The following is a 13,873-nucleotide window of genomic DNA, read 5'->3' as shown; positions in this document are numbered from 1 at the left end:
ATACGTCAAAATACTTGAAGAGGTCATGTTGCCTTATGCTGAAGAGGACATGCCCTTGAAATGGGTGTTTCAACAAGACAATGACCACAAAACACTAGTAAATGAGCAAAATCTTGGTTCCAAACCAACAAAATTGATGTTATGGAGTAGCCAGCCCAATCCCCGGACCTTAATCCAATTGAGAACTTGTGGAATGTTGTTAGAGAAATGTTGTTAGAGAATCTTGGAGTGGAATAACAGCTGAAAGGTGCCACAAGTTGGTTGACTCCATGCCACAGATATGAAGCAGTTATAAAAAACTGTGGTCATACAACTAAATATTAGTTTAGTGATTCACAGGATTGCGAAATCCTAGAAACAAAAAAGTTTGTACAAAATAGTTTTGAGTTTGTAAAGTCAATGGCAGACACTGCTTTTTTTTTGAACACACCCCTTTCAACTAATTGCCCATTTGCACAGCCTTAAGAGCTGCATATCACGAATGCTGGGTCTTGTTGGTTTTCTGAGAATCTACTGCACCTACTGGTACCTTGTTTGCCATGTAGCAATAAAAAATATACTAAAAACCTGGATTAATCTGGTTAGTCACATTGGACTGCTATTATTTTGAACAATACTGTATATGACTAACCATGTTGAATGATTAAGTTTCTTTTTCTTAAAATAACTATTTCTGTGTCTCTTTATATCTCAATGTATATCCATGTATTACCCAATATACAATAATAACAATACGCAAAAATATTACACCACATTGTACATCCCACTTTCACACACAACCTCATTTGGCCATAATTGAAAAATCAACTTAATCTCCCACTCTACGGATACATACTTCCTACGGGCACTGACTACATGCAACTCATGCTGTAGTGGAATGTGGATAAATCCCAAAGCTGTGCAGTATTAATACTAACATCAGCTTGCCAAGAGCCAACTTGTCCTTTCTGGTAAACATAGCATTCCAAAATAATCACTTGATGTGTTTAGTTGTAATGTTTTTAGATGGAAACAGGCATTTTGTTCACGTTTCAGCCCATTGTTTCACTGTTTTTCAGTTTGATGCGCCCTTTCTCAACTTGAGCTTTGAGATAAAATTTGAATTTTACTATTCATGGACCTATTGTGAACCAAATAACAGATAGATGAATCAACAGTGAAAACCAGTTCCAACAGTCTTTTGAAGGTGAAGACACACACAGACTCAAAGACGAGCGAGGAGCAGTTGCATGTTTTAGAACTTTTCATTTCTCTCCATGGTGCGGTGTACAATCACATCTTTACAGTACATTATCATCCCCCACTCCTCATCCATCTCTCTCTCTCTTTCTCTCTCTCCCTCTCCCCATCTACCCCCACCCTCCCCCCCACCCGCAATAAATATTAACCATTTTGTTGTCTGTGGATGGCCATGCACAGCGTGGCCCACATGCTTCTGTTACCGCCATTTTCAGTGAAGCAGAGAGAGAGAGAGAGAGAGAGAAAGAGAGAGAGAGAGAGAGAGAGAGAGAGAGAGAGAGAGAGAGAGAGAGACAGAGAGAGAGAGAGAGAGAGAGAGAGGAAAAGGAGAGGGAGAGCGGGGATGAGTGATGAGATGGGGAGGGAAAGGGAGGAGGGGGTACAGATGGGTGAGCCAGAATAAGGTGGTCGTACAGGACAGGCTGAAAATAAACAACAAAATAATAAAGATAGAAAATGAACTGAATAAAAAGAGAAGATGAGTGAGTCAAATTAATTTTACAAACACACAAAAAAAACAATACTGCAAAACAGATTCCCTTTTTCTTCACCTGGGCCTACTAATTCTGGTTGGTCCTTTTGTTTTGAAATGTCTGGCCCAGTTGGACAACAAAGTAGCAGACTGTTCCGGTATTTAAGGTTTCCACCTGATCAAGTCTAAGGTAAATCCTGAACTGTTTATGTCTGGCTCTGTGATACAAGGAGTGAGCAACCGAACGTGAAAGAGAAATCTCCAAAAAACAAAACTCACTAATATGAAAAGGTAACATCTGAAACATCGAGGACTCCTCAGCAACACGCACGCACACATCTGTCAAGTCAAAATCTTCTTTGCTTGTTTTTTTTTTGCTGCCTCTACACACATTCACACATCATTATTAATATTATATACTACTTTGTTTGAAACATTCAAAAAGTACTAGCATCACTATTGTCATTATTGCTGTGACCAGTAATCATTCTCGTGTGGCTCCTCTTGGTCCGCACTGCAACAGCAAATCAGAGCACAAAATACCCACCAAATGACTTCATAAGAGCAGGACAGGACTTCAGGTCAAAAGTCATTGGTAATAATAAATACTGTAACAGTCCAGTCGGACGCAGCTGCTGCCCGAACAACGCACTGATTTGGAGAAAAGATAAAACCCCCGAAAGGACCGGGAGGAGTGGGATTGTGTTTGAGATTCATCTTCGGATGTGTAATTCAAAAATACAGGTGAAAGTGTTGAAATGTTTGACAGCCTTTGACGCAGGGGCTCAACAACTCGGACATGGATGAACAGATCCCTGACAGACGGAGCGAGAGAGGCGTCCTGCTCCCTCTCCCCTCTCCTTCTGGCTGTTTGTTCGTCACATCCACACAGCAGGTGGCGTCCCCCCCGTTTGTTTTTTGTTTCAGCAGGCGTTCACTACAGAGGCAAAGCTATCTAACTGTTCCCAGGACGAGGAGGACGAGCTCCCACTTTCCAAAATCACTATGAAATGTTTCACGTCGGAAGAGGAACTGTGTTTGATAGTCATAAAGTGTGGGGGCTCTGAAACTTAACAAGGTCTAAATTTATGTGGAGTTTTTCAACGTGACGTCTATGATTCTTGAGGAGTGGATGGTTTGAATCGGCCCACCAGTGGCCTGTTTCTATTCATTACATACAGGTGACTTGCAGCTGTAGGTAGATTATTGCTGTGGTCCTGATAGCTTCCAGTCTGAATGAGTTCACTGAAGTTGTTACTGGTTGAGGCTGGAGGCGAACAACGCCATTTCAAGTCAGTCAGGTGAGGAGAGTTGTGGGTAATGTAGTCCCCCCCCTGCCCCGGCACATCCCACTTGTGGTTTTTCAGTTTGGAAATGACGGGAAAGAGCAGCCCCGGCCCCGGCCCCTCTCTTTTCTACTCTACCAGTCCACCAGGGTGTGCTCGAGGATGGGAGACAGTCGGGGGGTGTTGTGGACCAGATGAGACGTGGCTCAGGCCTCAGTCAGGGACTCTGTGAGGGTGTCATCAGGGGGATCCTGCTGCACCTCTGGGACCACAATGCCCCGGTGGAGCTTTTCTAAAGACTGCTTCATCTGGGAGATAAACATGGATGGGGTGATGGGGAGAGGTGAGAGAGAGGTGAGACATACTGGATTACATAACGCAGTCAGTGACGATCCAACACATTATGAGCAGATTGTGTGATGCAAGAGCTGTCTTGCTGACTGGTGCCTGTAGAGGTGCAGTTTTTTGCAAGTAAAATAAACACACACACACACACACACACACACACACACACACACACCTGGTCAAGAAGCGTGACTGAGGACTGCAGGATCTGCTGCCACTTGCTGAGCTGAGCCTGATGAAACTGCCTCTGAAGCTGCAACACCTGAGCCCACTCTCCAGCCGTCTGAGGCAGCGGACTGTGGAGAAGGAAAAAAGGAGAGGAAGGGGTACAGGATTAATCATAAATCTGATTTATATGGTGCTTTTTATAATGATCAAAGCCTCTTTATATCCTGTAGGATAAAAAACAAGCAGCAAACTCTTTAAAAAGTAAAATACAATCTCTTTATAGAGTGTTCATGTTTAGATTTTCATGCAAGAAATGAAGCTCAAAGTGCTTTAAACTTTGAAATATAAAATAAAACTAAAAGACATGACACCATGGGCCGATAGACAATCAAATGAAAAGAAAAGGACGAGACAAGTGCATAGCTGGACCAAAGGTAAATTGAAAATAAACCAAAAATAAGCAGTGAAAAGTTTTGATAGACACTTTTTAAAAACAATATCCATGAAAAAGTTTTGAAGTTTAAAATGTATAACATAAAAATCTAACTGACAATTAAAAACTATAAAACTTGGTGTAAAGACTGAAACTTTTATAGTTACTAGTTATACTAGCTAGTGGTTCATTTTGTGTCATTGCTGAGCACACTTTGTATGGTGTTTTTCTTTTTACCTTTTCCCAAAAAAACAGCTGCCTGCTGTGGCCAAAAACAATGTTGAGGAGTGAACCAAAACAGTTAACCTGTGGGTACTAAAGCCAAAACAGTGAGCTGAAAGAGGTTGGGTGAAATAACACCTTCATGCGATATATTATTATTGATAAAATATTAATTAGCCTTTCATCTGCATACCTTACAAAGAGGGAAGAGAGGATTTGATGCTGTGGAAAAACTGAATCCTCTGATATTTCACACCTCAGATCCCACAGGAACTCTATAAGCCTGAGACCTTAGAGAGAGTTTATATTTGTATGGAAAACAGTGCGGCGTGTTTACCTGTCAGCAACAGAATAGGAGTGCCATGTCTCCAGTGTATGGGCCGCTCTTTCCAGAGCGTACAGCTTGTAGAAGAGCAGCATGTTGAGAGCCACCAGCACCACAAGACTGACAGGGACAGAGAGAGAAGATAATTACTGCTATGAAAATGTAAAAAGTGGAATATCAACAGGAGATCCAATACTGCTGCCACAAAATGAGCGGACACAAATATTTCAGTGTTTGTCAGTTCAATCACAACCCAGCACTTATTTACAACACAATGTAATTATATTGCAGGAAAAATCCACCCTGACACAACTAGCACTGTTCTACTGAACATGCTGAATTCCTCCGCGGAATATAGTTGCTGAAATTTAGTTGCCAGTTACCTGATAAGGACTGCTTTCTAGTCTCAACACTCACAAAACACTGACACAGATACCAATTTCTCCACTGTCAGTAGCTAGTTGAGTCAAGTAATCCCCTTTGCCCACACTCCTGATATACACAAAAGTCTACATCCACTTAAAGTGCTTGTTCTGTAGCTGTATATTCAGCTGATCTCGACAATGGCCGAGGAGGGTGAAGCAGCATCTTGGAGGCTGCTAAACTTTGGAGACTGATGGTGTCACTTTCTCTGCACACAGAAGAAAAATGCCAATGTTGTCAAGAGTGAAACCTGTTGCTGCCCGATATTTAGATTACAGAACAACTTGGTTAGACACAAAAACAAACAGGCAGGATTTAGCAAAAGTAAAATCATTTTTAGCAGACGTATAGTGCTAAACAAATTTATTAGACCACCGGTCATAAAAACGAGAAAACGTAAATATTTTAGAAATCTTTTAACAGCTATTATTATAAGCTAAAATACTATTGTTATTTATTTGGCAAATAAACTGAATTCACCTTTTTATACCCAAATTTGAGCAATTAATCAAGCAGAACATTCAACTGCTTAAACTCAAAATTCTGTTCAGGAATGTAAGTAAATAACTATAATTTGACATTTGAATCAATTAATAATGTAATTTATTATTTTTAAAACAGTACATTTGAAAATTCATGGATAACAACAACAACAACAACAATAATAATAATAATAATAATTTTGCATTAAACATATAATTTGGGTTAAAGAGTTTCTGCATACTGGTGTATTAACTATTACAGAAACATAAAAAAATGATTTTGGAAATTACTGATGCTGTTATTTAGGACAGCTGGGGCACAAACCGGTGGTCTAATACATTTGTTAAAAACTGTACAATGATGATGCATAATTGCCCTTGCATCACATTTGGCGCTTTTGCACAATACTAGACTCATTTAGAAAATTGTTGCCCCCCATTGGTCACACACATCCAGGTTGATAATTACCAGGACTGTGAACCTCTAGGCAGCTCAAGATATCAATTATCGATGTATGACCTTGCTTTAAAATAGAGCCCACTACAGATCTAGTTCGGGTGATCAGAGGGGAGGTCCAGGCTTTATGCTACAGGAGCACGGCACCTCCTTAGTGCAGGCTGGCGGGACTGACGTCCGCTTGCTGTTAGGGACGGCGTGTAAATACACACACGAAGGCTCACCGTAGTGGGGCTTCAGTATTTTGACCATCCGTTTCATTTAGTATTCTTTTCGAGGAAGTATAAGTGAGTGTAGCTGCAAGTACAAAGTGATAAAAGCTACAAAGCATTTTGCTTTGGCACAGTGCGACTCTGCAGCAGGAGGCTGTGTTTACGGACTCGCCGTTTAGTAATTTTTCGTTTTTTGGGGGGGATTGTTTACATTTCCAATTTGTGATTTTTCTGTGAAATTCGAACTTTCTATCAAAATCGCAACAATTACATTTGTCACTTACACCGTTGTTACATAATACATATTTGTACACATCTCTATGTCCTTCAAATTAATTTCTAGATTTTCGTATGTCTATTTTAATTTTATTTGTACATATCTATATTTATGGATTTATTTATTACAGAAGATTTGTTGTATTTGATATTTTTGTTGTATATTTAGTGTTTATTTTCATAGTTACTTATTTCTATTTCTTTTACAGCAACAACTGTAACAAAAGCATTTCTCACTTCTGATAATAATGATCATAATTACATAATTGTGAGCTCTTAGAGAAGATAAATACAAATGTAAGATACAGTAAAGTTTGTAACTCACCAGAATTTTTTTTTTTTTTTGTGACTTTAGTTACTTTGCTTTCTTATTCCAGTTCAAATAAAATAAACTACAGATTTGAAAGTGAGTAATAAGACAGCAAAGTAGCACACATACAGATTAACTCGGTGTGTGTTTGGTGTCCTTTGATCGTTTGTGGCTTAAGAGTATCTTAAGAGCATGAAAAGGGTGGATTTTTCCTGTATCGTGACACTATTTGCACAGTTCTTGTTTATGCAGCCAGTGGTATAAAATCAAAGCCTCTCATACTAACCTGATACAGATCCTATTCACAAGAAGTATTGCGGAAAGGAGAGGAAAAGAAGAGAAATAGCAAGAAAGGCATTGTGAGGCTGTTAGTATGCAGAAGATCCATATCCAACGTGTCTGAATTAGGGAGCATTCAGACGTGGATAGAAACAACAGAAAGGCAATATAACCAAAAATATGCAATCAAACCAGAGATTTGATCAGTTAGGAACTCCTAAAATTACTCTATATTACACAATATAGGAAAGGACTCAGTGTATTACCACATGCAAGGACACACACATGCCTTTATGTGACTCAGAAAGTCCCCTTCTTATGTAACATAATCTTTATTTAGAAACACTCATCGCTGTTTGAATTAATCATTGTGTGTGAGGTGACGAGTGAAAAACGCATAAGATTCATATGATCAGTGTGGCAGTAAAAACATAAAACAAACACAAAAAATTGCTGCCAGAAGGGAAGCTAAGGATTCAGAAAGGCTCAATGAAACACACACACACACACACACACACACACACACACACACACACACACACACAGACACACACTACACACACACTTTATCTTACATGAAGCTGACGATGAGGAGGATGGTGGATATACTGTTGGGTCCTCCACCACGAGAACGATCTCCCAGCTTTATGTACTGTGCACCTAAAAACAGGACAGGCGTTTCAATGTAATAATATCACTTCCGAGTCCAACATTTATGTTATATTTATTACTGATGATTCTGCTGTTATATCCATTCTATTAATGCCATTATTACTATTAATAATCAGCCACATTTTCTATCATTATTATTACTTAGACTACTGCTTGGTTATTTTCATTCCATTATATTATCTGCTAATATGACTATCATTATTAGTCAAATTTCTATTATTATTGCTGCTACTATTACTGATGCTGGTGCGGTTATTTTCATTGTACTAATTTCACCATTACTATTACTATTATAGATAGTCACATTTCTATTGATATTACTGCCATTATTACAGAAACTAGTGCTGTTACTTAGTATCATCATATTCTCTGCTAATATAACTATCATTAATAGTCACATTTCTATTATTATTACTGAGACTACTGCTATTATTTTGATTCTATTATATTCTCTGCTACTATTACCATAATTAATAGTCATATCTATATTATTATTGCCAATATTACAGAAACTACTGCTGTTATTTTAATACTATTATATTCTCTGGTACCATAATGATCATTATTAGTCATATTTGTATTATTATTATTATTATTATTATTAGTGATGCTTCTGCTGTTACTTTCTTTTTGTTATATTCACTACTGCTACTGTTACTATAATAAAAGTCACTACTACTATTATCATTAAGAACGGACATCATCATAGTTTTGGGGCTATCATTGTTGTGAGTTTTTCCTTGTCCTTTAGTTTTTCCGTATGTCATACAGACTCTAAAGCGATTTGAGGCAAAATTGTGATTTTGGGCTATAGATATAAACAGCTCCAAACAGAACCACCAGAGGGTAGTATGGCACAAAAGATTGATTCAGGCTTTTGTTGTTTTCTTTTTTGATTTTTTTGAAGCATGAACTTCAATGTTGGTCCCAAGGATTCAAATTCCAAAAGCGTCTCAACAACCTACTGGCATCTCTCCTGTCCCTCTCCTCTCCGACTCCTCTGTCCCCTCGGTCTCCGGAGCCCATGCCTCCTCCCTCCCTCTCTCGCTCCTTCTCGCCCTGCCGTCGAGAGCAGGTACGTTTGCGGCGGCGCAGGGCCGGCGGAGTCTTGGCAGCGTCTGCGCCCACTGCCTCCCCTGTGGTTACCACTGTAACCTCAGTCTGCAATAACGTCTCCAGCTTGGACACCTCGCTCTCTGCATGGAGGAAAGTATATAGACGGAGGGCTTAAAATACACAGCAAACTAAGGTAGGAGGACAAACACTGTCCGTCCCCTCAGAGTATCAACTTTGTATCAACCAGATGAGAAAAGGTGGCACTAAAGTATGGAGTACAACATGCTGGCACTGGAAACAGTGGTCTACATTCTTGGTATTTCATTCTTTGACAAGACATTGCATTATTTAAATATTATTTTCGATCATTTTTAGTATTTGTGTGTGTAGTAGTGGCCAAAGTTCTTGTATGACAATGTGAAAACAATAAACACATGTTTCTAAGTCTAGTTTTGTCAAATGTTCATTCATTTATTATCAATTTTTTGGGAGGCAAAAAGTATTTAAGTATCCCCACAAGACATTAGAAATATACAAGTATCCAAATATTTTTGATGTCAAAAGTTCAATGACTGGATAAAAGAAGAATACTACTACTACTTTGGATATATAGGGTGGAGGTTTCCAATTGCCACAATGATTTGCTTTCAAACTGGTTATAATTTCAAAATACTGCATATCTTAAACTGAGCAGAGAGAAACTTTCCCCCTTCATTAGAGAAATGTAAAACCAGTGTTATAATAATAAATTCGGCACAAAGAGTTCATCTCACAGCTGCAAGTAAATAGGAGGACAACTAGAAACTGTGTGATACAGCACAGAGCAACTGAGTTTGGCAGATCAGCATTCTCCATCGGAGATTCTGATTTTAAAGTGAAGATGAATTCATGTACACATCATGCATAAACACCTGTAGCATCTCAATGTTGTAATAATCTCCTCGCTGTTGCTGCTGTTGTTTAGAAAATATGTTCCGTTTGTAATCATATTTTTATTTTCCTTTTTTTCTACAACCTTTTATAATACTTGTGCTTTTATTATGTTGTCTGTTTTCTGTTATTCTTTGTTTCCTGACCAGAGACTATAGATGAACATTAGCTGCTTATAAGAGTTAGGAGTGCACAACAAAAACTAATGTCTGGGACACTCAGTGTAGCTCCACCCTTTGTTTTTTTTGTGTGGATCACTCCAAGTGGACCATGCCCACATATTCAGCCTTTTGGGGAGAGAGTGGGACATTTAATATCAACAATACTGGGCTATAATATTGATGTATTATCTCTCTCATTGTACCTTGGAATTATTTCTGAGGGTTTATGTAAAAACTCTCCAACTGTGGACCATTTTATGGGCATTGTCAACTATCTACGCTCCATGAAATAGATGACAAACCCTCTCCGTGTTTCTTTTTGCACTTAACACCAGGCAGCAAAGCTTAAACCACTGTGTATTGAACCTACCTGCGTTAGTGTCTCTGATCTTAGCGGACATCGCTCTAACCCTCATGTTCTCTATTGCTGTTGTTCTACGCTTGTCTGTTAAACTGTAAATGCTATAAAAATAAAAGTTATGAATAAGAAAATTAGCATAGAGCAAGCTCTAGTCCAGCTAAGAAACTGTGTATTGTGCCTGTCAAATGAACGCACAAATACATAATACGCAAAAACCATTCACCATTCTTCATAGTCAAGCTCAAAGTGAAGTAAAAATAAAAACATTTTTTAAGTGAAACGCTGGACATTGAATAGAAATCAAGGTACTGGAAAAACGTATTGGGTATTGATACCTTAATGACATAAACCACACTGACGGACTCAAAGTACATTTATGTTAAAAAGAGAAAGTAGGAGTGACTGTCACAAGCGTTATTAACAGGGATACATGATGCTTGCAAACTTTTTCAGCCTACAACAAACAGAAGCGGACAATAGAGCGTGCTCTTTGTTTTGTGGTCTGCATCATGAAACTGTGGATGGTTTTCATGGCAAGTGTTTCCTACATATGCAGTTTCACTTGACTTTTGTAAAGCTATTTACAAAAGGGAAATGAGCCTCAAAAGGCCAGTTCGGTTTTCAAAAACTGTGTGTTTACAGAGATAAGCTGGAAGAAGCGGACCACGTGACTCACCCATGTGTCTGTAGTACTCCTCTATGCCGCTCCAGGTGTTCTTTTCAATCAATGCTTTCACCAGGCTCCACGGCTGCTTCCTGTAGCAGATGTCTGAGGAAACTCTGGGCAGAGGAAAAGCAAACAGCCCCTGTTCAAAGATCTAATGTGTTTACAAAGAAAACCTTTCATAAACATTACTAACATTAAATCAGCACTGTCCTCAGTTAATGCTATTATACATGACTTTCAACCAGCAGGAGCTTGTACAGATGGCCGACACAAGTTCCTGAGATTTCTTCCTTTGAAAAGGATTAATCCAACTTCAGACATGAGCCCTTAAAGTAAAACAATTGGCCAAGATATTGCTTAACACCATTTGGTAAAAATAAACTAGAACTATTGTTAGATAAACGATAGATAAACGATTGTTAGAATAGAAAATAATAGATCTTCATTGTCCAAGAGGGGTGGTAATGAGATACAGGCCAGACATATTAATGTGTGGCCTGTATCTCATCAGTCACCTTCTTGTGTTAAAAACAAACATTTTCTGTTCATCATCTGCATACTTAAACAATCTAAAATGCTCTTCATTGATCTTAAATGCATGTAACTAGTAACCATCACCTACTCAACAGTAATGCAAACAATGCATGCATGTATGTAAATTAATATGGATTGTCACTTTCAAAATTTGAACATTTCAAAAGTTTTGTTGTGCCACTTATGTGTTGCAACAGACTGAGCCCGCACTTTCAAGAGAAGTCTTACTCTGCTGTCTTTTGTTATGTAATGATTTGACTGTAAAGTAAGATCGCTTCCTTTGTCCTTTGTCTACCTAAAAAATGTGACAGAAATAATGTTCTAAAACCACACATATGAGGCTTCACACAGTAATACAGATAACTAGGATGAACTTTGCTAAGATTTCACATTTTGCAGACTAAATTCATTATGAACACTACTCATCGCAGATATCCAGACTGTTAGTGGAAGAAAAAAGGCAGCAAATAAAGACAACTAGTGAAACCACTGAGACGCAGACAGCGAGACAATCAAAGCCCTGACTTAAATGAAAAACATGTCTTGTAGCCACATTGAATAATAGTGCGTTGAGGGTAATGTGTGGAGAAACTTCTGCCTTTTCTTTTTCTACCTCTGTGGTGTTTGATGAGCTTTGCTATCAGAAAGATGCTCTTTGATCCTGAGATGCTGACACACATACACCCACTGTGCTTGTACTGTAAATACGCTGATGTGCCTTCGAGTCAAATTCAATATCTTTGGCAAGTAATGTCTGCAGAAGTGGGAAAAAAATAAAACATCAAGCAAAAAAAAAAGGAACAAATGCAGCATCAACAGTAGGTGTTTAGTGTTGGGAGTCAGGAAAGAAACAAGGGAGATCCAGCTCCAATGGGATTAACTCATGAGAGTTTTTGTTCCCGAGGCTAAGGGACTTAACAGCAGTTTGCATCATCTATTTTTGCTGCAAACTGACAGCAATAAGATTTTTATGGATCAAATGTAAAGAGGTGAAGAAACATGATGCCGCTCTCTCTCTCTCTGGCCACTGTTGGGTTTGATTGTTTTAAGTTCAAGTCTCTTGCACTGCATGTAATGTTGTTGTTCAGAGGTTCAGTGTTTGTTGCTCTATGGTTTAAATTTAGCGTTCCTTTGCACATTTTCCACTCAACCGCTACTGCTTTCATGCCCCACTAATGTTACTGGCTTCTATATCATGTGGAGCTGCTGTTCATCTTTTTATCCTGTTTGGTAAACATCGTCATGTGCGGGACTTAAAAAAAAACCCCAACCCAAACGTATCAAACAAGAATTACAGCCTCTCCCTTGCACGTCTCCACCCAACTCACATGTAGGCATGACAGCGGACAATGCTTGAAATATGGATGCTGCTGTAAAAAAGTGACAAATTTTTCAACTCCAATGCTTCACACACATCTTCAACCCAGCAGCACAGAAGATCTATACAGTCATACCAGGTTTCAAGGAGAGCATGCATGATTAGTGTCAGACCAAATCTGAAACTTTACATTCTGGCCTGAAATATGGCGTTAAATGCTGGCCAGAAAAGTGGGGTTTTCACAGAATTATTTTATTCCATTACTCTTTGCATCAGATTGTGTCACAACAAGTGAATTAATTCTTGAGTTGTGGCCAGAAACAAATTTCCAAAATCAAAATCAGTTCATGTGACTTTAAGTGGACATTTGTGAAAAATTTTAAGAAATTTCCTCCAGGTCTTCCTGAGATATCGTCTTCACAAGAATAAGACAGACGGATGGCCGACACAACTACACAACTGACTTTGCAACCTTAGTTAAATCTCAGTGCAAGATCTGCGCAAACAGTTTCAGTCTTTATCCATAAGCAAAGCACATCTAGAATTAATTTAACACATCAATTACAGCTCCAGTCATGAAATGGATAAGCATTTATAGGAAAACAACATTGAAGTTTTTCCATTTCAACTATGTGGATGAGCTCAAAGTTAAAGAAAAGAATCCCTCTCACAACTAAGGCTACAATAAGATAACGACAAACCTACCTGAGCCGACTCTTGTGCTTGTTGATGGAGGTGAGGCAGTATCTGTGGACAGTGTAGAAGTAGTCCTGGTAGGGGATGCCTGAGGTGATTACCTCCGAGTCCACCACGAAGCACTCGCCCCGGGCGCTGCTCTTGTGCAACGTCTGGAAGAGGAAGAAAAGTGGAGGTGCTAAGTTAATAGTCGTAAGTAGTAGTAAAGGCTGAAGCAAAAGTCTCTCTTTTCACTCCTCCGTCCAGTGTGGCCATAAAGAACAACCATAAACAATTTTGATTTATGACAAAACATCACACAAATGCTTTCTTTTGTAGCATAACATAGCCTTCAGTCTCTAATATCAATATTATCAATGTCTAATAGCCCTTAACATTGTTGATCTGTATCACAGCAAGAACATAAGAGCGAGAAAGAATGTAAATAATTACAAAAACAAAGATGCATCGTAACAGACAGACAGACAGACACACACACACACACACAGACACACACACACACACACACCTTCTACTTGTTAAACATAAAAGTGATAGTTTTAATTGTAA

General features: G+C 38.8%; 1 protein-coding gene across 1 annotated transcript in view; it reads right to left on the bottom strand.

Moving 5' to 3' along the window:
* Positions 1-1,774: 1,774 nt before the first annotated feature.
* The window catches only part of gramd1a (GRAM domain containing 1A), a 38,305-nt gene continuing 26,206 nt past the window's right edge, over positions 1,775-13,873 (bottom strand). The window contains exons 14-20 of the mRNA XM_059338931.1: positions 13,334-13,476; positions 10,786-10,889; positions 8,567-8,797; positions 7,505-7,589; positions 4,503-4,610; positions 3,518-3,638; positions 1,775-3,305 (exon numbers count right to left, since the gene is read on the bottom strand). Of these exons, the coding sequence (XP_059194914.1) occupies positions 3,204-3,305; positions 3,518-3,638; positions 4,503-4,610; positions 7,505-7,589; positions 8,567-8,797; positions 10,786-10,889; positions 13,334-13,476 (894 nt within the window). The 3' untranslated portion in view covers positions 1,775-3,203. The remainder of the gene's footprint in view (positions 3,306-3,517; positions 3,639-4,502; positions 4,611-7,504; positions 7,590-8,566; positions 8,798-10,785; positions 10,890-13,333; positions 13,477-13,873) is intronic.

The sequence above is a fragment of the Centropristis striata genome, chromosome 8, assembly GCF_030273125.1.
Source record: "Centropristis striata isolate RG_2023a ecotype Rhode Island chromosome 8, C.striata_1.0, whole genome shotgun sequence".
Lineage (NCBI taxonomy): Eukaryota > Metazoa > Chordata > Actinopteri > Perciformes > Serranidae > Centropristis > Centropristis striata.
The sequence above is the reverse complement of the archived record's forward strand: the minus strand, read 5'-3'. Positions and strand labels throughout refer to the sequence as shown.